Source organism: Medicago sativa, chromosome 1 (assembly GCF_051527215.1).
Source record: "Medicago sativa cultivar Bolivia chromosome 1, Bolivia_mono, whole genome shotgun sequence".
NCBI classification, from domain to species: domain Eukaryota; kingdom Viridiplantae; phylum Streptophyta; class Magnoliopsida; order Fabales; family Fabaceae; genus Medicago; species Medicago sativa.
Genome location: NC_140749.1, coordinates 71,068,935 through 71,092,553, shown reverse-complemented (window position 1 = coordinate 71,092,553; position 23,619 = coordinate 71,068,935). Strand labels below are relative to the sequence as shown.

Below are 23,619 nucleotides of genomic sequence, written 5' to 3'. Positions count from 1 at the left end.
TGACATGTGGCATAAAAAACCTTACTTTATATATATACTATTGATTGATTGATTGATTGATGTGTAGTTTGTTGAGATAAAAAATACTGAGTGCATAAGATCAAAAGTTTGTTGAGATATTTATGTTAAATAAAATAGAAAAAATAATAAAAATATTGAGAATGAATGTGGAGGTGACATGTGGCATAAAAAACCTTACTTTATATATATACTATTAATTGATTGATTGATTGATTGATGTGTAGTTTGTTGAGATAAAAAATACTGAGTGCATAAGATCAAAAGTTTGTTGAGATATTTATGTTAAATAAAATAGAAAAAATAATAAAAATATTGAGAATGAATGTGGAGGTGACATGTGGCATAAAAAACCTTACTTTATATATATACTATTGATTGATTGATTGATTGATTGATGTGTAGTTTGTTGAGATAAAAAATACTGAGTGCATAAGATCAAAAGTTTGTTGAGATATTTATGTTAAATAAAATAGAAAAAATAATAAAAATATTGAGAATGAATGTGGAGGTGACATGTGGCATAAAAAACCTTACTTTATATATATACTATTGATTGATTGATTGATTGATTGATGTGTAGTTTGTTGAGATAAAAAATACTGAGTGCATAAGATCAAAAGTTTGTTGAGATATTTATGTTAAATAAAATAGAAAAAATAATAAAAATATTGAGAATGAATGTGGAGGTGACATGTGGCATAAAAAACCTTACTTTATATATATACTATTGATTGATTGATTGATTGATTGATGTGTAGTTTGTTGAGATAAAAAATACTGAGTGCATAAGATCAAAAGTTTGTTGAGATATTTATGTTAAATAAAATAGAAAAAATAATAAAAATATTGAGAATGAATGTGGAGGTGACATGTGGCATAAAAAACCTTACTTTATATATATACTATTGATTGATTGATTGATTGATTGGTGTGTAGTTTGTTGAGATAAAAAATACTGAGTGCATAAGATCAAAAGTTTGTTGAGATATTTATGTTAAATAAAATAGAAAAAATAATAAAAATATTGAGAATGAATGTGGAGGTGACATGTGGCATAAAAAACCTTACTTTATATATATACTATTGATTTATTGATTGATTGATGTGTAGTTTGTTGAGATATTTCTCCTACATAAAATATTAGAAATTCAATAAAAATTTAAAGAAAATACTGAGTACATAAGATCAAAAGTTTGTTGAGATATTTATGTTAAATAAAATATTGGTTTTTAAAAATAGAAAAAATAATAAAAATATTGAGAATGAATGTGGAAGTGAGACGTGGCATAAAAAACCTTACTTTATATATATACTATTGATATATATATATATATATATATATATATATATATATATATATATATATATACACTATTGATGATTGATTGATATTGATAATTATTTAGAAATACAAACGACTGTGATTGGTTTGTTATTTAGAAACGACTGTGTGTTCCTATACACTATTGGGTTCACGGTGTCCGCTATATTGGCCTGCACCAATTATGAATGTCCGCTATACTGGGTTCACGCACAAAACAACATAAAAGATCAACATAAACAAAAATACATATTGCTAAACTACGGAACTGGTGAAATAATAATAAAATAATAATAACTAAATAATAATAATAATAATAATAATAATAATAATAATAATAATAATAATAATAATAATAATAATAATAATAATAATACAAAATAGGAATGGATGCCACAAACTCAATTATGAATTATGAATAACAATGGAGAGAAGAGCGTTACTGTTGAATCGGAAAAAGAAAAAAAAACAATAGTATAGATGTTAGTTCAAGGACCTGAAACAGAAACTATAGTATATGTGTTAGTTCAAGGACCTGAAACTCGTAGGTGTTTGTAATGGATACCAGAAACAATAGTTCAAGGACCTGAAAGAAAGAAAAAAACAATCAGTAAACTCACTCGTAGATGTTAGTTCCATCTTATATTATATATATAAAAATAAAAATCTAAGCATGAGTAGAAGAAACGATAGTATAGGTGTTTGTCAAACATGAAGAAAAAAAAGCTTAGATCAAAAGAAGGTTTGAGTTTCGGTTTCTGCTCAAAATATGTGATTTTGGTGATTAACAAAATCTAATTTATTTATAGTTAAAAAAAAAAAAACAAACCGAAGCCTTTTTTTTCCTTAATGAAAAAACTAATTGAATAATATGGTGCTAAAAGATTATATAATAACTAATTGAAACTTCTTTTCCTAAAAAAAAGAAGAAGAAAAAAAGGAAGATTTAATGGATAATATTGAAAGTATTATATATAGTTTGTTGAGATATTTTGGCTACATAAAATATTAGAAATTAAATATAAAATTAAATAAAATATTTAGTGGATAAGATTAAAAGTTTGTTGAGATATTTATGTCAAATAAGATGTCAAATAAAATATAGAAAAAAAATAAAAATATTGAGAATCAACGTGGAAGCGACACGTGGCATAAAAAACCTTACTTTATATATATACTATTGATATTTTAAAGGGTTAAATATGTTTTGGTTCATATATATATATATATATATATATATATTCAGAATTTCGGTTTTAGTCTCTACCAAAATAAAATCACACTTTGTAGTCCCTGTCGTTTAGTATTTTTATGGACCAAAAGTGTTGACGAAAAATTTTATAGGGACTAAAAATGTTGATGGAAATTTTTTCCTTTAATATATATAATGGTTAAGTTTAAGAAAAAACTTCAACAATATCAATAATGAAAGATATATTATATATAAAAAACTTAATAAGTCGATCTGACGGGTTTAATAAGCTTTCTTGTAAGCCTTAGTCTGACCTATTTAAGTAAATATGATTTAGAAAAAGCTTGAGTCTAGTCTTTTTATTTACAGAGTTGGGCCAATCTAGGTTTTAAATAGACTACGTTGTATCTTTAAAAAAAAAAATAAACTATGTTGTAGGCCCTTGTAGGACGGTCTAGCTTGTTCCCACCCCTAAGGAAGAAGAACGGCGTGCAAGTGAAAGGAAAAGAAAAATTGAGTGCAAAAGGTGCATCATAGGAATAAAACATTTTTTTTAATAAATATGAATAAAATATTTATTGCCATTGAATTTATTTTAAATAGTATTGCATTTGGGATATGGTACACAATTTCTATTATTTATATACACTAAATGTCACTGTAAACATCAAAGAATGACAAGGTTTGAAGAATTGTCCGAAGGGTGTATTGCCATCATACTCTCTCGCACGACTCCAATTGATGTTGGCAAATTCTCCATCCTTTCTAAGATTTTTCGATCTGCCGCCGATTCTGATGATGTCTGGAATCGTTTTCTTCCTCCTGATATCTCACCTATCCTCTCACAATCTCCTTCACTTGCCAACATTCCAACCAAAAAGGCTCTCTATCTCGCTCTCTCTGATCGTCCTATCATCATCGATCATGGTCAAATGGTACTATTCTTCATAAATAATCGATTTCTCGAATATTAGGGTTTATCATCATATCTGACATAAATAAACTAAAAATTTTGTTTGATTTGTTTGTGCTTTTAAATTGGCAACCCTACACTTTTAGTCCCTTAACTTAATTTTAAGTAAGAGTTTGGTTTTTTATCTTTTTTATTTCAATTTTGTCCTTTTGGTCCATTTGTATATGTTTGCATCTGTATTTACATGAGAATATTAGATTTGAAACTTGAAAATACTTATGAAAATAAACCAAAATGATAAAATTGAAATGAAAAAAAAGATAAAGGATTGAACTATTATCTGAAATTTAGTTAAGAGACTACAACTGTAATTTTATCTTTAAATTGTGCTCTATAATCTACTCCGTCCGTCCCTATATCTAAGCCCCTTTTGCATTTTTCACATTTCTTAAGAAAAGTTGTTAGTGTAATTAATGTGTATATTTTGTGTGTTAATATTACCAATCTGTCTTTTGTTTGTACTATATGTGTTAAATTTGATATTTCATATTTCAAGACAAGTTAGTAGTACTCCCTCCGTTTCAAAATGAGTGTCGCTTTAACTAAAAAAAATTGTTTCAAAATGAGTGTCGCTTTCAGTTTCCAATGCAATAATAACTTTTTCTTTTCAATTGTACCCTCCAATTAATACTATGCACACTACTTCCAAAGTATTACTTTTAAAACTGACCAATAGTTAATAAGGATAATTTGGTAAAATAATCATTATCTTTCTTTTAATCATTGCATTTCTTAATATGTGTGTAAACACCTAAAACGACACTCATTTTCAAACGGATGGAGTATTAATTAGGGGCACGTTTAGGGAAAAAATAATAAATGTATCTAGTAATTTGAAAAGGGGTTTACATTTAAGGACAAAAATAAAGTTAAAGGAGTGCTTAGATATAGTGTCGGAGGAAGTATAAGATTTCAACAATTTAGCATTGTAAAATTTATCTGCCGAAGAAACTCTGGTGCTAGAGTTTGAGAAAGAAAATAGTGAAACCATTAGTTTAATAAAAAACTTAAGGCATAAACCAATATTTTCTACAGCTACATACGAATGCTCAATTGATTGTTGTAAAATATAGTATTGTGATTTTTGAAATGTTTAGTTCAGAATGCTGGTGATAAGCTTTGGAAATATTGAAATGCAGAGCTTTCAATTGGATAGAAAGAGTGGAAAAAAGTGTTACATGCTTTCTGCTAGATCTCTCGCCATTGGTTGTGGTGATGATGGTCGATCTTGCAGCTGGATTCATGTGCCTGATTCTAGGTTAGCTCTTAACTTTTCAATTTATTTTATTTTAATTGTGTTCATTAACTTAATGATAAGTAACTCCCTAATAAAAACTTAATGATAAGTAATAACCAACCAACCAATATATCATTTATTATGAATGCGTTCTCCGATTTTATTTCTCACTTTTTCTCATGTTTATTGCCTTTCTTCACCTTCTCGCTTGTATGTTTTAACTCTATTCTTTCTCCTTTCCTGGCAAATTGTTCATTCCATTTACTTGAATATTTCATAGCCGAGTTCACCTGATTGTTTCTATTCCCTCCATCAAGTAAAGTTTCAACTATGCATGATAAAAAAACGGGAGAGGTTGAATATGCCCATACCAAGAAGGCTTTTCTTTTATGCAAGATGAAAAACATATCCATAAAGAAGTTTAATGAAAATATTTTCTATTTCTACTTCTCTCACTTTCCTTGTTTTTTCTTCCAAATGAACACTTCTTGTTAGACTACGCAATCCCAAAGTTAACAAGACAGCCAAATTTGAACTTCAATTGCAGGAATGGTGGTCTGATAAATCTTTGTAAATAACAAACAATGTAGCTTCTCAACTGAGAAGTTTATAACAATCATTTTCACTTGAAATAATTTAGTTATCATTGGTTTACAACTTCAAAATTTTTGTTGACGAGCTTGCATTGTTAGTGTATCTACAACCGTCTAAATACTCCATTTGTGACGTTATGAATCTCTTTCAACTTTTTTGTCAATTCATGTATTCTTATTTCGGTAACTTTTTGTGTTGGACAGGTTTCACGAGGTTGCTTGTCTTTGTTATGTGTGGTGGCTTGGTATTCGTTGGATGATAAATATCCTTGCCTTGTCTCCAAATACTCAGTATGCGGCTTATCTTGTGTTCAAGATGATTGATGCCGAAGGATTTCAGAACTGTCCGCTGGAGTTATCAGTTGGTGTCGGAGGTAGCCATAGTAGTACTAAAATTTTCTGTTATTATCGAAATGTGGAAGGTAGGCTGCACAACAGAGTAGCAGGATCGCAATGTCCTAGTGTGAGAAGTGATGGGTGGTTGGAGATTGAGATCGGAGAGTTCTTCAATTCAGGCCTAGAAGATGTAGTCCTGATGAATGTTAAGCAGACAGATTATTGGAAGAAAGATCTCTTGCTTGAAGGAATAGAAGTTAGGCCTAAGTAAGACCAGTAAGGTGGAACATAAAACGAAAAAGGATCGACACTCCTTTCCTCATTCACTAGTCTGTGATAGAATGTGCTTGAGTAACAATATTGATTAAAATGGAACCAATGCCTTAAGTGGAGTAGAATTCAAATCACTGCAAAATATAAGAATTGGTGTGTTTAATGGTATGAGTGAATTAAAACATAAATCTATGTACAAAATACTAAAAAAGACTCCATTTAAATAATAAAAGATTATGGAGACTAAACCTATTTTTTTCATTGTTTTAATTGATTGATCAAAATAGAAGCGACATTTGTGTATGATTTTATTGGTGAGTTTGATAGAATTACAATGAGCAATTGTAATTTTACAAAAGTTACATTATAGAGTTTTTACAAAATCACGATGTCAATGTGATCTCAAGAAACTATAATGTCTATACTCTATTCTGCCACTTTGCTCCAGTTAGCTAAGTTTACAAAGAATATATCCATCTCTTCCATTTATCTATTGCGTCCAAATTCAACTTGGAATGGAGCACTCTGATCTTTCATCCTGTAGTCCATCATCTGCACCAATTTCTTTCTTGAATAGGCCACATGTGTTGCATCTATCCACATTTATCATGAACGTAAATAATTGGATGTCTTTTTGTGAGGAAGAAGATGAATGTTGTCGTTCTCAACTGTGTTTCCAGTAATTGCCGTCCCACTGATGGGATTCCACTTTATTTTCCTATGATCTTGAGAGGAGGCGGGGTATTATTGTAACAACCAATATAACTTATTAACTGAAAAAATTCTAATTTTTTCCCGAAAATATTGTCAAAATTTTTTACCCATTTTTGGAAAATTTTATTAAAAAAATATGAAGGTTAGACATGAGTTGACTAAAAAGTAGGGACTAATTTCATGGATGAAAATTTTTATAGGGACCAAAAATCTAAGAAATATTTTATGAGACTAAAATCAAATGTTGGTATATTTAGAGAGACCAATTACGTATTTAACCCTAATAATTTTAAGAAGTGGCATAAATAAATACTAAAATACCAGTATGCAAGTTTTTTAACATTGCACACGTTCCGCTGTCAAAATGGTGTATAAAAGATGAGGAGTGTTATTTGAACAACCATTTGGTAGACAACTAATGGGACAACCATTATTTATAAAGAAGAATTAGGTATTGACACGAAAATCAAAGCAATAGAGAGATAAAGTAAAAAATAATGTGAGTATGAGAGAGAAAGTTGTCACAAAAGTTGTCAAAAAATAGATGTTCAAATATCATTTCTCATAAAAGATATGCATATAAAAAAATATAAGGTGTTTATCTACAAAAAAAAAAAAGTAAAATGGATAAATTTATAAAAGAAAAATTTATAAAAGAAAATATAAGTTTAAAAAGAATGAGCCACCTCGAAAATGAAGTTGTTGTGTATTGTTATAGAAAATTGTTCTTTCCTTTTTAAAATTGTTCATTTTCATCTCGAATTTTCACAATTAACACCCACAACCCAATTCGCTCACCAATACTACACACAACAAGCAAACAAAATCCATAGCACCAACCGTATCAGTCCCCCACCATAGCCTTCTACCGAATACAAACATATAAACCCTCCAATACAACAATCATATATTGAATATTGTGCAGAAATAGTTTTGATTTATATTGGATGTAAGTGTAAACTTAAACAAATTCATTAAACTCTTTTTTAGAAGAAGAGAAAAACATATTTAAACCTAACAAAATAAAAATTTAACCCTAAAAAATAGTATAAATGCTCCAAAGATTATCAATTTTCACCTTTACGGTTCAATGGTATTTAGGGTACACAAGTGATAGAATTTGTGTAGCATACACACACATCCTTAGCACCTTTGATTTAATTTTGAAAAAATCAATGGCCTAGATGTTACATTTATATGGTGCATCTTTCTACGCTCAAACTTTTTTCCTTTTATCTTACTCTCTATATTGTTCATCTTCTTCCTCCATACACCCTCTCCCTCTTTTTCTCGTCTTTGATATTCACATATCAAGTTCTCCAACATGATTAAGTAAGATTATGTGAATTTTATTTTTTACACAAAGCAACAACGTCCAACAACAAACCCCCATATTTATCATTTTCTTCCATTTTGGGGTAGAAAAAATAAATAAAACAAAAGAGAAAAGATTTGAAGGACTAGAGCCACATTTACGTTTGAGTGAGGATTTAGAGTACACATGCATCTTTTACATTGTTGAATTCTCAATTTTGCAGAAGCAATCAGACTCATAGTAACAATAAGAACAAGAAGGTTTATTTAGGTTTTTAATAAAAAGACCCCAAATAAAACCAAAATTAAATAATAATGATGATGAGGAGAAAGTGAACCGAGAAAGGAATTGTGTGATAATTTCATCAATTTTATAATATTCATTCTTCGTATTCGTCTTTCATCGGCCATCTTGTTCTGATATGTGAAAGGGAAACAATATTGAAGAGAAAATATGTGAGACTCATGAGAGGGAAGGAGAATTTTTGTTTGGGAGTTTGGAGGAGATGGGAAGGGACGACTTAAGGGGGTGGGAAATATATAGATAAATGGAAAAATCTTTCATATTTATTTTTTGAAAATGATAAACTAATACTTTTGATTAATATATTTTTAAGTTTAGGAATACTATAACAACGTAGATTGAATTTGAAAAAGGACAAAACTTACGTTTCCATTGGTCTAGTTTTTACTATTTGCCAATAGAATTATGACACGTGGATAATTTAATTTAATTTCCTTTAAATGACTTAACGCCGTTAGTTTGCTCTGCCAACCATTTTCCCTTTGTAATCTATCAATGGGGACTTCTACCGACCGTCGTGTCCGTCGCCACCTACATTGTCAACGAACCAGATGAATTGTTGCCCAAAACTTGAAGATACTGAAAAGATTATGATGAGTCTCGGGGTTATGTTTCTCGTTCAGCGAATTGGAATCTGGAGAAAAAATCTATCTATTTCTAACGGTGTTTATCAATTAAAATAAATAATACACATGTTATATTTCTATTGTCAAACGGTAAAAACTAGATCTATGGAAACGTAGGTAAGTTTTGTCCTTTGAAAAAATCATATCAATCCTCGAAACTCCCCAAAACCCTCACCAATACAATTTTCAAGTACCGTCAATACAATTTTTTAGTTCCCTAAATGAAGGGGTTTTGTATTATGAATAAAAAAAATCAACCCCAAATCCCCCTCCTCTCAATATCTTCGCTTTCTTCCACTTATTCCTTCCTTTTTTCAAAACTCTTCCCTCTCCTTTTTGGGTTTGATTGTCAAGTTTCTTAAATAAAGAAGAAGGTTAAAAAATATTAGCTATTGGAGACGTCCCACATCTCTTAGTGTGGTGAAGTAAGGGGAAGACCAAGCCTATATATTGGAGGCCAAATACCTCCCTGGGTCCTTTAAGTTTCACGTTTGTAACAGATATGTCCTTTAAGTTTCAAAGGTTACAGATAGGTCCTTTAAGTTTCTAAGGTTTCAGATAGGTCCTTTAAGTTTCGAGTTTGTTTCAGATAGGTCCTTTCTATCAACCTCCGTTAAGGACCTATCTGAAACCTTAGAAACTTAAAGGACCTATCTGTAACCTTTGAAACTTAAAGGACCTATCTGTTACAAACGTGAAACTTAAAGGACCCAGGGAGGTATTTGGCCTATATTGGACCTATGTTCTTCTTTTTTTTAGATGCACCAGTCAGCAGCACTTTAAGCTTATATCTGACTTAGTTTAAATATTTTCTTTGTGAGTGTATGGTTGTACTGGGTCATTGGGGTGAGAGTAAGAGAAGTCTATGTGTTGTAGAAAATTTCACATATCCATTTAGTATAATTTTGGCAAATCCCGTGACAAATAAGATGATCTATTATTAGGTCGAAATGGAATGGGCCTCCGTTGAAACATTGAACACAAGGACAATAAAACCTTCCATTATTCTCAAGAAGTTTTTCAAAAGCAAATTCTATAAACTCTTCCACTCCTTTCCTATACTCTTCACTAGCACGGTTAGCGTTCATCCAACTACGATCCATAACTACTCACCGAAAAAACCTACATCCACAAAGACTATATTAAGGTGCTTACTTGGACTAACATAGTGAAGATATTCACTATGTTCTAGGAAAGGAGAGGGGACAGAAAGTTAAGAACAACTAGTAAAGAGCAGTTTAATGTGAAAGTGACTCAGATAAGTCACTGGTGCAGCAACTCACATCAGACACTATAATTGTGGCGGGGATAATTGAATACAAAATCATACAGACGACTATCCTTGTCCCTTGATGTATGTAATGACATCTTGAAAACAATAAGTGATTGATGTCTTTGTTGGATGATACTACCTCCGTCCCTTATTATAGGACCCTTTTGAAAAAAAAATAATTGTCCATTTTTATAAGACCCTTTTACAATTGTCAACTACATTAATGATTTCTTTACAAAATTACCCCGATTTACTCTACATATTTTTTTTGAAAAGCAATTAATTCTTTTTTTCTTTGACAAAAGAACAACATTATTAAATTTTAACGTGGGAACTTTCATTCATGAGAAAAAAGAGTAGTCCAGTAACTCTCATTCATGCACCATTCTTCATTCTTTGAAGGTGCCTTTATAAAGGTTTGTTTTACTCCTAATGTCAATCAAAGAGCTTGCAAAATGGCGCCTCCTAATCTCTATATGTATATACTCCTAGTGCACCGAATACACACTAAAACCCCAGGAACCGCAAAAATAATCCCACCTCACACCTAGTCCTGAAGCTAAAACAGTAACCAAATTGGTTTGAACAGAACACTAAAACCCATATAAGCATACTATTGCTTCAAACACTAGCTCCCAAACCAAAAGTAAGGCGCTGACAGCACAACATCAGTGAACCAGAAAGAAAAAAACCAAATTACCTTAATTCATAATTTATCCAGTTTCATAAATAAGCACATCCACTAATCAAAAATCACATGCTAAAGAAGATGCAAAGGGAAGGAGAAGGAATGAACCTGAGATTTGTTTGGATGTGGCACGACAACAACAAAACATGATTTTGCGGCGACGACAACGGAATACTTTCACGGAGACTGTGAGATATCTGCTGAGAAAGAATTTCAAAACGAAAATCACACAGTGGGATCAAAGAAAACACGATTGAATTTAGTAAGAAGAATTTCAGATAAAAAAAAACGAATATCTAATTTCAGAACAAAAAAAAAACGAAAATATAAATAAAAAAAAAGCAAAAATCGAATTTCACAACAAGATTGAAGTAAGTTGAAGAATAATTTGAGTTCTATGTTACCTTTTTGAGGAAAAGAGACGGTGAAGAGGCTAGTTGAAACAATTAGGGTTTCACTGTGTTTTGGGTTCACGATTGAGTTATCATTACCTTTTTAAAACAATTTTACAAATCTTTTCTCCCTCTCCTACTCATTCCGTTTTCAAAATCGATGTTCAACAAAGACAAAACATTCAAACTAGATCCAAACTTAAAACGTGAAAAGCAATTTATACCTCTTTACCTTTGTAGATTTGGTTCGCTTCTCCTTCTTCACGCTTCTTCACGAGTTGGATTCGGTTTTGTGAGCGTCCAGTTGTTGAATATCCGGTTCGGTTGGACCGTTCCTTCTTGCTCCTTGCGATTTGTATTAGCTTCTGGACACGTTAGTTTGTGATTGTGTTGTTGAGCTTCGATTCTGAGAGGGAGAGAGAAAGAGATGGTGTTCGATTGAGGATGGTTAGAGGGATGGTGTTTGATTCTGAGAGGGGTTTGGAGTTTCACGATGGTGTTTGATTCTGAGAGGGGTTTGGAGTTTCACGACTGAAGAGGAAAGGGGAAAAGGAAAAGTGAAAAGGGAAAAGGGGAAAGTGGGAGGGATAATGAAAAGTGAAATTTTTTTAGGAGGGGGCACTTAGCGCTACATTGGTTTTAACTTTGAATTTTGATAAATAGTTTTTAAATTGGGTCAAATAATTTAATATCATTAGCAGTTAAAAATTTTCCTTACACCCAGCTTTTTAAATCATGTGGATAGCACCCCATTTAAAATCCTTGATTTAGTAAGTGTTTTTTGTACTAGTGATGGCAATGCTTCTCATCCGTCTACTAGTAAACTTGCACAAGAGTTTCACGACATCGGCAATGTCGGATCTAATACATTCAGTGGCATACCTAAGTGCTGCCAATGATGCTCGTATATTCTGTTTTTCTAACTCCATCTCAAGTGTTCTTACACTTGGATCATAATATATGGATGCAAGTTTACGGTGAAATAATTACATTTCCTTTAGATCTTCTCAACTTTGTGAGATTTATCAAAAAAGTTCTCTTTTCTGATCTAGTAATCTTGAAACCAAGAATTACTTCAACTTTGTCTAGGTCTTTCTTATCAATGTTGTTGATAAACAATGATTTCACATCATTCATAACATGAATCTTTAAATCAAATATGAGCAAGTCGTCTTTATAGAGACATATGATCGTGCAAATATTATTTGTCACTTTCATTCACTTTATACTCATTCGATAACATTAGAATGTCAAATTTTTCATGCCATTCCTCAGGAGTTTATTTTAGACCATACAAATAATTATCTAACTTACAGACTTTGTTTTCTTGTCCATGAATCACAAAACCTTCAGGTTGTTTAATATAGATTTCTTCTTCTATTCACCACAAAAAGGCAACTTTCATATCCATTTGGAGTACTATCGAGTTATGAACAACGGCTAAATGGACTACTCTTATGGATATGATTCTAATGACTGGTGAAAGAGTATTGAAGAAGTCTATATTTTTCTCTCTGTCTAAAACCTTTGACTACAAGGAGAGCCTTGTATTCATCAACCGTACCATCATGTTTTAGTTCCTTTTTTCCAAAATCCAAATACAACCGATTGATTTTGCAACTATGAGGCAAGTCAATCAAGTGACATGTTTTGTTAGACTCTAGAAAATCCATTTCATCGTTTATTGTTTCTTGCCATAATTCAGCATCCAATGAGGATATAGCTTCTTTAAGGCTTAATGAATTTTCTTTCAATGTATAAACCAAGTTCATATTCTTTAGCAATTCTTGCTTTCTTACCTCTTCGAGGTTCTATAACATCTCGTACGATGTTTTCATAACTATTTCAGATTAATGAAATATGATCAAATATAGTACCCCCACTAGTTCTTAATATAATATACAAGGGGAATTTAGTTTACCCCCACTAGTGCCCCCACTATTATTTAATTTACAGGGGTACTTACTTCATAGAAATCAACATCTTTTAATTCTATGATCACTTTAACATTTAGGTCATAAAACCCATAAGCTTCACTAATTATAGCATACCCAATGAATACAAATTCATAGGTTCTACTTGAAGTAGATAATATAGTCACAAGGAAGGGGGGTTTGAATTGTGACCTTTTAAAATTAAACCTGTCACTTAAAATTTTATTCTCAAGTTGAAAACTTGGAATGGTTAAGTTAACTGACAGACTTCAGAACGTTCTGAAGTGTTAGTCTGAAAAAACAGTTTAAATAGTTAGGTTAATTAAACGTGTTTGTGTGTGTGTTGTGTTTACTGAAATTAAAGAGTAAAGAGAAGAGAAGAAGGACACACAGAAATTTATAGTAGTTCACCCAATGTGGGCTAGTCTACTCCTCACAGTTTTGTGAGATTTTCCACTATGATGCTTGAGATAACTTCTCAAATCCTGCACCGTACAACTCTGTTCTCCTGAACAATTACACAACCTGTATTCTCTAAGCCTCAGCAGGCTTACACCTTTCTTGCTAAGTTACCTACTTAGACTTTACACCTTTCTGCTCAACTTAACACTTTAGTACCCCTAAAGCTAGATGAGACTCTTGTTTACAATTTGTATGGAGTTTGTATGGAGTTTGAATGATACAGATCAGACAAAAAAGAAATGGAGGAAGGGATTTATCTTTAAAAAGATAAGAGAGATATTGATGTACACTTTGAAGACTTCTTGGAATCTTTGTGATGATCAATGTTTTTGCTAAAGCTTCAAACACTCTTATGTTGTTTTCTTGTATGCTTTGCAAAGGTGTGTGTTATGCTGAGGCCTTGATCTCTTTTTATAGAGTTTCTTGAACCTTTGTAGCCGTTGGAGAGTGTCCACTGGTCTTGTGCCACGTGTCATGGGACCCACCAACTTACACTTGAATTCTGGGCAAAACTGATATACTTCAGAATGTTGTTGTGTTCTTGAGAATACTTCAGAATGTTGTTGTGTTCTTGAGAATTTTCCAGAATATTGTTGTGTTCTTGATGATCTTCATCTGGGTTCATGTGAATTGACGGTCAGATGTGCATCTGGGCTTTTTGCAGATGAATGTCACATGAATTTCTGGGTTGTACTTGAAGATTTGCTTTGTACGACTTCAGAATGTTCCTTGGTCAGATTTTCTTTGCAATCTGCCTTGGAACAAGTGCAGGATCTCATAAAGTGGAGCTGTCACTTTCATTCCATGCTTTAGGGGATTTGGTTTGCTTTGTACAGTACCAACTCCCTTATGTGTCGAAATCTTGTTGAAAAAGATTTGATCTTGCTTTTGTCTTTGCCTTTTTCTTTCCAACAACTATACTGTTCATGTCAGAAAAAGCATGGAGCAGGATCGAACTTTCTGAACTCAGGGGACTTCAGAATGTTCCTTTTTGTTTCACTTAGGATGATTTGTAAGACTTTCATTTGATGTAATCAAATCCTAATAGTGAAACATTTATGAAGTGCAGCTTAGAAAACATCTAGGATGATATTCTTGATGGAATATTCCTGATGTTTTGTACTTCAAATGTTCATAGTCTTGAATGAACATTGAAGATGCCCTCTTTGACTTTAATCAATTAAATGCCTTTATTCCTTGATTGATATTAGTCATTGTACTTTACTGGGCTTTTATTTAAGTCACGTAGACCTTGCATGTTCTTCATTTTGTTCATGAATATCTGGGCTTGGTTCTTGATGTTCATCATGAACAACCTTCTGAACTCTGTCCAACCTTCTGAACTCATTTTAACTTTCTGAACTCTGACTGAGTTCTTAAGTCTTTATGTCCTTTGATTCTTTGTTTCTTGGTATGGATTGAAACTTGTTCCTGTCTTAATTAACCACTCAAGAGCACAAGTTAAATACCAACAAATTAATCAAAGTCCATTAATTCCTTAATCATCAAGGTTTGTTATCTTTAAAATTATTTAGGGATTTTGCCTCAACAATCTCCCCCTTTTTGATGATGACAAACCTATGATTTAGGATAATGGATTTTGATTATATATATGAGGAGTTTCAGAGCTGAAAAATTTATTTTGCTGCTCCCCCTCATTTTTATAATTCATGCAGTGAGTTTTTAAAAGCTTTATAAAGCTCCCCCTCACTTTTATAATTTATGGCATAAATAAAAACATTCATATTTGAACCAAAATCATATTCATTCTCATTGATATTATGCATTCAGTACAATTTTATGATTCCTATGGTTCAAAAACAAAAAAGAAATTATAAATGCATATGTGATCAAACAAAAGGCAAAAAGGTGAAGTTTTAAGAACTTCAACCAACAAGTTTTGATCACTGACCTACTTAGGGCCTTAACCTAGAAACTTAAAGACATAATTATAATTATCCTAAAGCTTCTCCCCTTTTTGTCATCTGCAAAAAGTTAAGGAGGTATAAGACAAGACCAGAGAACTAAGGGGTGGAATCCCCAGAGTCAGAAGAGGGCTCAGAGTCAAATACACAGGATCTTCAAAAATAGGAGGGTCCATGGCAAGACCAGGAGCTTGAACATCAACTGTCCATTTAGCTAGCACACAAGCAATCTTATGAGTCTTAGTGGAGACCCTAAGAGCCCTGGCAGCCATTTTCTCAGCTCTGGATGGTTTAGCAGAGGGAGCAGGAGCAGATGCTTCAACCTTTTCCTTAGAAGGACCATCTTTGGTGACAAAAGTATCCAAAGATTCAAAGAGGTCAGGAATGTTTGGCAGTTTGCTAGTGTTTTTGTTTGTGACTGGTGGTGGAGAAGGTACCACATTTGGAGTGGGCAGAGGAGAAACAAAAAACTTTCCAACTTCTGATTCCATGGTGGAAGTGGAGAAATTAAGATTCTGATTTTGAGGAGTTTGTTGAGCCATGAGCTGGACTTCAGCAGAAGGTAGTGATCCTGATGCTTGAGGAATGGGGTCAATAGACATTTCATTTTCTTGAGGCAGATTTGGTTCAGCAGTTGCATTTGTCTGAACATTCTGAACTATGATTGCAGGATTTTCTTGAAGTTCCTGAATCATTTCCTGAGTCTCCTGAAGCACTTCCTCATTGTTATCAAGCTGTGCATCTTGGTATACATTCAAATCAGAGCTGGGATCTTCCACATTTAGATCAAAACCAGCTTGATTTTCTTCTTGCTCAATCTCTTGAGAGTCCATGTTATCATGTCCCTCACTCATCCTTTGAGAGACAAGAATTTCAGCCACATCATGCATGTCTTGGTCATCTTCCTGAGATGCTTCTTTAAGATCATCAGCAACTTTCTGAGCTGTTTTCTCAGTATTTTCTTCAACTCTATCAACTTTCTGAAGTTGATCAGCATGTGAAGCAGTAACATTCTGAACTGCAGCAGCAATGGTTGAATCATTTTTCAGAGGTTCTTCTCCAGGGTTTGTAGCAATCTTGGATGCTTCTTGAGTTGACTCTTCTCCTTTCTCATGAGAGACAATTTCATCTTGGATCTCCCTTTGACCAGCAACTTCATCTTCCTTCAGAGATTCCTTAACATTCTGATCTTCTGCATGCTGTCTGAGAATGTTCTTTGCACATTCTGCAACTCCTTGGAAGAGACTAACAACTGGGGGTTCATCTTCCTTTGGAGGAGAATCAGCCATGTCATCATCAGAGGCTTCATTTTCTTCTTGCCTATGAATACTTGACAAGTTCCTGACTTTTTCAAGTTTTCTCTTCTTTGTTACCTTAACCTTCTGATCTGAGTGCCTTTTCACAGATCCAGTAGTTTCTGAGGCTGTAGGAGTTGGCATGTTTGAGGTGGTTATGTGAAGTTGAGCTAGAGTCTTTGAGGTGAATCTCATGAAGGTGTAGTCACCTTCTTCTCCTTCAAGATCAACTTTAGCAGCTCTAAGAATGGGGGTGATATGCATACCATAAGCAAGGGCAGCATTTGATTGTTTAGGATTCATACATGAGTCTATCATGTGTTGAAGAATGATATAGCAGAGATTCAACTTCTTCTTTGTGATTAGGTGATACATGATGCAGAGATCTGTGTCTGTGACTGCTTCAAAAGTACCACTCCTTGGAAGCAGGGTGTGCCTAATCATATTGTGTAGAATCTTTGGGACATCTCTTAGATTGGTGGAGTTGAAAGGGTGGTCAGGTTTGGTGTACTCAACTATGAGTTTTCTACGACTGACTTTCATCTTATCAAACCAGGAAGGAAAGAAGAGTTCATTACCTTCATTAGGGATTCTCAAAGCTTTTGAGAGGAATTCCTTGGTAATCTTGATTTCCACTCCCTTGACAGTGGTGATGAGCATCTTTTCTTTCTTCTTATCCTTGATTCTCATTGAGCTATAGAACTCTCTTACTAAATCTTCAAAGGTGAGGTCTTGGAGGGACACAAAGTGGGTCCATTCTTGAGAATCAGTGTATTCTCGTAGGTTCCAGTTTTTCTTCTTAAGATCAGCAAAGTCAAAATATTTTGATTTGCTTACTGGTCTTTGAGATTGTTTTGCTTCCTTCTCAGCCTTCATCAAGGATGCAATCAGTTTGACATCCTTCCCTTTTCCATGCTTGGGAGGGTCAGCTTCCTTCTCTTCTTCTTCTTCAGATGAAGTGGAATTCTTTTCTGAAGGTTCAGATGCTGGAGGAGTCTCAATCGCTTGAGTCTTTCCTTTCTTCTTCTTAGACTCAGCTTTTGAAGCCTTCATGAACTCAGAGAGAGTTTCGTCACTATCATCCTTTTCTACGGAGTCTGTGAGATCTACGTGAGAAGCCGTTTTGGTTTTGGAGGATGAGGATCCAGACATAATCCTTGAGGATTTTCTAGTTGCCTTAGGTTTAATGACCTTCTTCTTGGTCTTAAGTTTGGAGTGAGGAGTTAGTGAAAGGAGTAGTTGGATATATAGAAGTGAACGTGTGAGAGTGGAGAAGTGGAAGAAGTTTGATGATGGCAGTTTATATGGGGAAAGAGGAAAAAAAACGGAACAGAGAGGAGAGAGAAAAAGTAGCCGTTAAAGGAGGGAAGTAGAAAAGGTGTAGTTGACCTTTTTACTATCACCTAGTGGTTAAAAACCAAAAGAGGTTCCTTTTAGGTTAGCATTAAATGCTAGAGATATGGAAGGATCCTAAAGGAAGTAAATAATCATTTTATAAATGAATTATTTAATTTATCAAGAATGTCAGTTCTGAACCTTTTTATCAGATGCGAACATTCTGAACTTGGTTGAACATTCTGAACTTTGCAAACATTCTGAACTTTGCAAACATTCTGATCTTAGTTGAACTTTCTGATTTTGGATCAGAGAGCATCAAGGGGGTTGGTCTATGGCCCTTAGTGTTTACAGTGATCAACCTTTGTTGGGATTTTTCATGATTAACAATTTTTCTTTAATAAAATTGAATCTATCCTCAACTAATGGTTTTGTAAAAATGTCAGCTAGTTGATTTTCAGTATCAACAAAGCTTAATGTAATATCCTTTTTCTGAACATGGTCTCTAATGAAATGATGCTTAATTTCAATATGCTTAGACCTAGAATGTTGAATTGGATTTTTAGAAAGATTAATAGCACTTGTATTATCACACATAATAGGAACATTTGTGTACCTTAGTGAATAATCTTCCAGCTGATTTCTGATCCACAAAACTTGAGAGCAACAACTTGCTGCAGAGACATACTCAGCTTCAGTTGTGGAGAGTGCAATGGTGTTTTGCTTTCTGCAAGACCATCCAATCAAAGCTTGTCCCAAGAATTGACAGGTTCCACTTGTACTCTTCCTCTCAACTTTGTCTCCAGCATAATCAGCATCACAATAGGCTACAAGATCAAAACTAGAACCTTTTCTATACCAAAGGCCAAGATCAGTAGTACCTACTAGATATCTAAAAATCCTTTTAACTGCAGTTAAATGAGATTCTTTTGCACATGTTTGAAATCTAGCACATAAACCTACTGCAAACACTATGTCAGGTCTGCTAGCAGTTAAATATAATAATGAGCCTATCATGCCTCTATATTCTTTTTCAGAAATAGACTTTCCACTTTCATCCTTATCTAAACTTGAAGATGGATGCATGGGGGTGACCATGATTTTTGCCTCATTCATTTTGTATTTCTTAAGAATGTCTTTAACATACTTTTCTTGACTTATGAAAATTCCATTTGGATGTTGCTTGATTTGTAAACCAAGGAAAAAACCAAGTTCACCCATCATGCTCATCTCAAATTCACTTTGCATGAGATTGGAACAGTCTTCACACATTTTTATTTTTGTAGCTCCAAAAATAATATCATCTACATAAACTTGGACAATAAGTAAGTCTGAGTTATGAGTTTTTCTAAAAAGTGTGGTATCAATTTTTCCTCTATAAAATCCATTTTCAATTAAGAATGTGCTAAGTCTGTCATACCAAGCTCTAGGGGCTTGTTTAAGACCATAAAGTGCTTTAGTTAGTTTAAAAACATGGTTTGGTTTTTCTTTATCTATGAAGCCAGGAGGTTGACTTACATAAACTTCCTCATTTAGAAAACCATTTAAAAATGCACTTTTTACATCCATTTGAAAAAGTTTAATGCTTTTATGAGCAGCATATGCAAGAAGTATTCTGATAGCTTCTAACCTTGCCACTGGTGCAAAAATCTCATCATAGTCAATACCTTCTTGTTGGTTATAACCTTGAGCAACTAACCTTGCTTTGTTTCTGACAACCTTACCATTTTCATCAAGTTTGTTTCTGAAAACCCATCTTGTTCCAATGATGGTTTTCTCTTGATTATTTGGAACCAGGTTCCAAACTTTGTTCCTTTCAAACTGAGAAAGTTCTTCCTTCATGGCCTCAATCCAGGAGTCATCAATAATAGCTTCATTTATTGACTTAGGTTCCATTTGAGAGATCATTGCCATGTTGGTATCTTGGAATGACAATCTGGTTCTTACACCATCAGTTGTGCTTCCAATGATTTGATCTACAGGATGATCTCCTACCATTCTCCAACTTCTAGGTGGACTTTGGAGAGTCTGATCCTGAATATTTTGATCATCTTCTATCTCTACTTGACTGTCAGTGTTCTTACTGGGAACATTCTGAAGTTCAGGAACATTCTGAAGTTCTGGCACTTCTGTGTCTTCACTTTCTTTTGATTGAGAATGCTCATCATATTCATCAAATATGACATGCATACTAATTTCAACTGTCTGGGTTTTTAGATTGTACACTCTATAACCTTTAGAAGTTGTAGAGTATCCTAAAAAGATAGCTTTATCTGATTTAGGATCAAACTTACCCAATTTTTCTTTATTGTTCAGAATGTAGCAATAGCAGCCAAATATGTGAAAGTAAGATATGCTAGGTTTAATGTTTTTCCAGAGTTCATATGGGGTTTTATTAAGAACTTTTCTTATTGAGACTCTATTCAAAATGTAGCAAGATGTGTTAATGGCTTCTGCCCAAAAATAATTTTCAACATTTGATTCATTTAACATTGTTCTAGCCATTTCTTGCAAAGTTCTATTTTTTCTTTCAACAACTCCATTTTGTTGTGGAGTTCTTGCACAAGAAAAATTATGTTTAATACCATTTTCATCAAAGAATGTTTTGAAGGATGCATTTTCAAATTCTCCTCCATGATCACTCCTAACTGTGATGATATTAGAACCTTTTTCATTTTGAACTCTTTTGCAAAAGTTTTGAAATGCTTCAAAAGATTCATCTTTGTGTTTTAAAAATAGAACCCATGTAAATCTGGAAAAATCATCAACAATAACAAAACCATATCTTTTGCCATTTAGACTTGCAGTTTGAACTGGACCAAAAAGATCAATGTGAAGAAGCTCTAAAGGTTTCTGAGTTGAAACAAACTCAATGGTTTTGAAACTACTTTTGACTTGTTTTCCTTTAACACAAGCTTCACAGATCTTGTCCTTTTCAAAACTGATCTTTGGCAAACCTCTAACTAGATCAAGTTGAGAAAGTTTAGCAATGGTTTTCATACTTATATGACCAGTCCTTTTGTGCCAAATCCATTTGTCTTTTTCAAGAGACATAAAACAGGATTCTGCAGGCATATCATTTAGTTCTAAAACATATAAGTTCTTTCTCCTTGATCCAGTGAAAAACAACTTGTTAGAGGAAGTTTGTCTTATTTCACATATGTTAGGTTTAAAGATCACTTCAAATCCACTATCACACAATTGACTTATGCTAAGTAGATTGTGTTTTAAACCTTCTACATACTGAACATTTTCTATTTTAGCAGAGTTAGGCTTACCTATAGTACCTTTACCTCTGATCTTACCCTTGTCATTATTTCCAAATGTCACCAGTCCTCCATCCTTCTTTTCAAAGGTCAGAAAACAGTTCCTGTCACCTGTCATGTGTCTAGAACAGCCACTATCCAAGTACCATGGCTTTGTTCTTGCACCTTGAGGCAGGACCTACATTTGACAAGACAAAAACTTTAGGTACCCATGTAATGTTGGGTCCTTGAGGGTTAGTTCTTCTAAGAGATCTTTTCTGATTGTAACTTTCTGTCTTGTATGATCAGATTTGTTACAACAGGAACACATCTTCTTAGCTTTCTCAGCCTTTTGTGAACTCTCTGATCTATTGAGATGAGAACGTTCTGAACTAAGATTAATTTTATTTTTTCTAATAAAATTCTTCTTATGAAAGCATACAGAGACATCATGTCCTAATTTATCACAGTAAGAACATTTCAATTTCATTTCAGCCTTTTGAGGTACAAAACTTTTAATAAGATTCTTGTTTGGATCCTTGAATCCTAATCCAGATTTTTCATCACTTTTGCTTTGTGATCCCAAAATGTTTTGAAATGTTTCTGTAGACTTTATGAAACATGTAAGATCATTTTTTAATTCCTCAACTTCCTTTTTCAAAAGAGTGTTTTCCTTTTGTACCTCAGAAGGTTTGGAATGAATGTTCTTCTGTTTCTTGTTTAACTCTCTTTGTTGTTCAGACATTTTAAAATGAGAGTCCTGTAAGGTCTGTATAATTTTTCTAGATTCATCATATTTGTTTTGAAGTTCTTCCTTCTCTATTTTTAGTTCAGAAAGTTCCTTAATTAATGATTGACATCTATTAGTTAAGAAATTGGAATCATATAAAAGACTATCAAGTTTACTTTCAAGATCTTTATATAAAGGATGAGTTTTATAGACAATTACCTCTTCTTCATCATCTGTTTGAGCCATCAAACTCAAGTTGGCTTCCTCATCTTCTTGTGGTTCTGTTTCTTCCATGTCATCCCAAGTGATCATAGCTTTCTTCTTGAAAGGTGGCTTTCTTTGCACCTTTTTATTGTCAGGGCATTCACTTTTGTAGTGTCCAGTTTTGTTGCATCCAAAACAGGTGACCTGACTTTTGTCAGCTTCTGATCTGGTGTTGTTTGTGTTGGGAAATTTCTTCCTGAGTTGATTTCTTCTCATCATCATTCTTTGTATTCTTTTGGAGATTAGTGCAAGTTCATCTTCAGCTTCTTCTTCATGAACTTCCTCAATTTCTTGTGTTTCTTGCACATCATCTTCAGTTACTGATGAGGTTTGCTGAGAGGCTTTCAAGGCAAGTGACTTGACCTTCTTTACTGGTTTGTCTCCTTGAAGTACAACTTCATGAGCTCTTAGTGAGCCAATGAGATCTTCCAGGTTCATAGATTTTAAATCTTTAGCCTGAGTAATTGCAGTGACCATAGGTCTCCACATACTTGGAAGGCATCTCAATATTTTTCTGATTCTCTCATGAGTGGAATATGCTTTTCCAAGAGATCTCATTTCATTTACTATTGTAGTAAATCTGGCATACATCTCATCAATGGTTTCATTTTCACTCATTTCAAAGACTTCAAACTTTCTGACTCCAATGTCAATTCTAGTTTCTTTGACATGAGATGTACCTTCATGATGTATTCTCAAAGTATCCCATACCTCTTTGGCATTCTTGCATTCATCAACTCTTTCACTTTCTTCCATGGTTAGTGCACATGATAAAAAGAGTCTAGCTTTAGAGTTTAGTAATACCTGAGCTTTTTCATCAGTTGACCATGCACTCTTATCTTTGATGGTGTTTTCTTTGGTCTTTGGAACAAAGTCTCCATCTGTGATTACTGACCACATGTCATTGTCTTGAGATCTGAGAAATAGTTCCATCTTGCCTTTCCAGAAGTAGTAGTTTGATCCATCAAAAAGTGGTGGTCTGTTTGATGATCCTCCTTCAGCTATGTATTTGACTTTAGACATACTTCCTTCCTGAATCTTTTCTCTAACACTTGTTTAAGTGTTCAAACCCTTAGAACCGGGCTCTGATGCCAATTGAAGTAGATAATATAGTCACAAGGAAGGGGGGGTTTGAATTGTGACCTTTTAAAATTAAACCTGTCACTTAAAAT

General features: G+C 33.3%; 1 protein-coding gene across 1 annotated transcript; it reads left to right on the top strand.

Annotated features, from left to right (window-relative positions):
• Positions 1-3,208: 3,208 nt before the first annotated feature.
• On the top strand, positions 3,209-6,065 carry LOC146956970 (F-box protein PP2-B11-like). The gene is made up of 3 exons (XM_085722319.1): positions 3,209-3,469; positions 4,647-4,765; positions 5,542-6,065. The coding sequence occupies exons 1-3, from the start codon at positions 3,209-3,211 to the stop codon at positions 5,942-5,944; spliced, it is 783 nt and encodes a 260-aa protein (XP_085578445.1). The 3' UTR covers positions 5,945-6,065.
• The last annotated feature ends 17,554 nt before the right edge of the window (positions 6,066-23,619 follow it).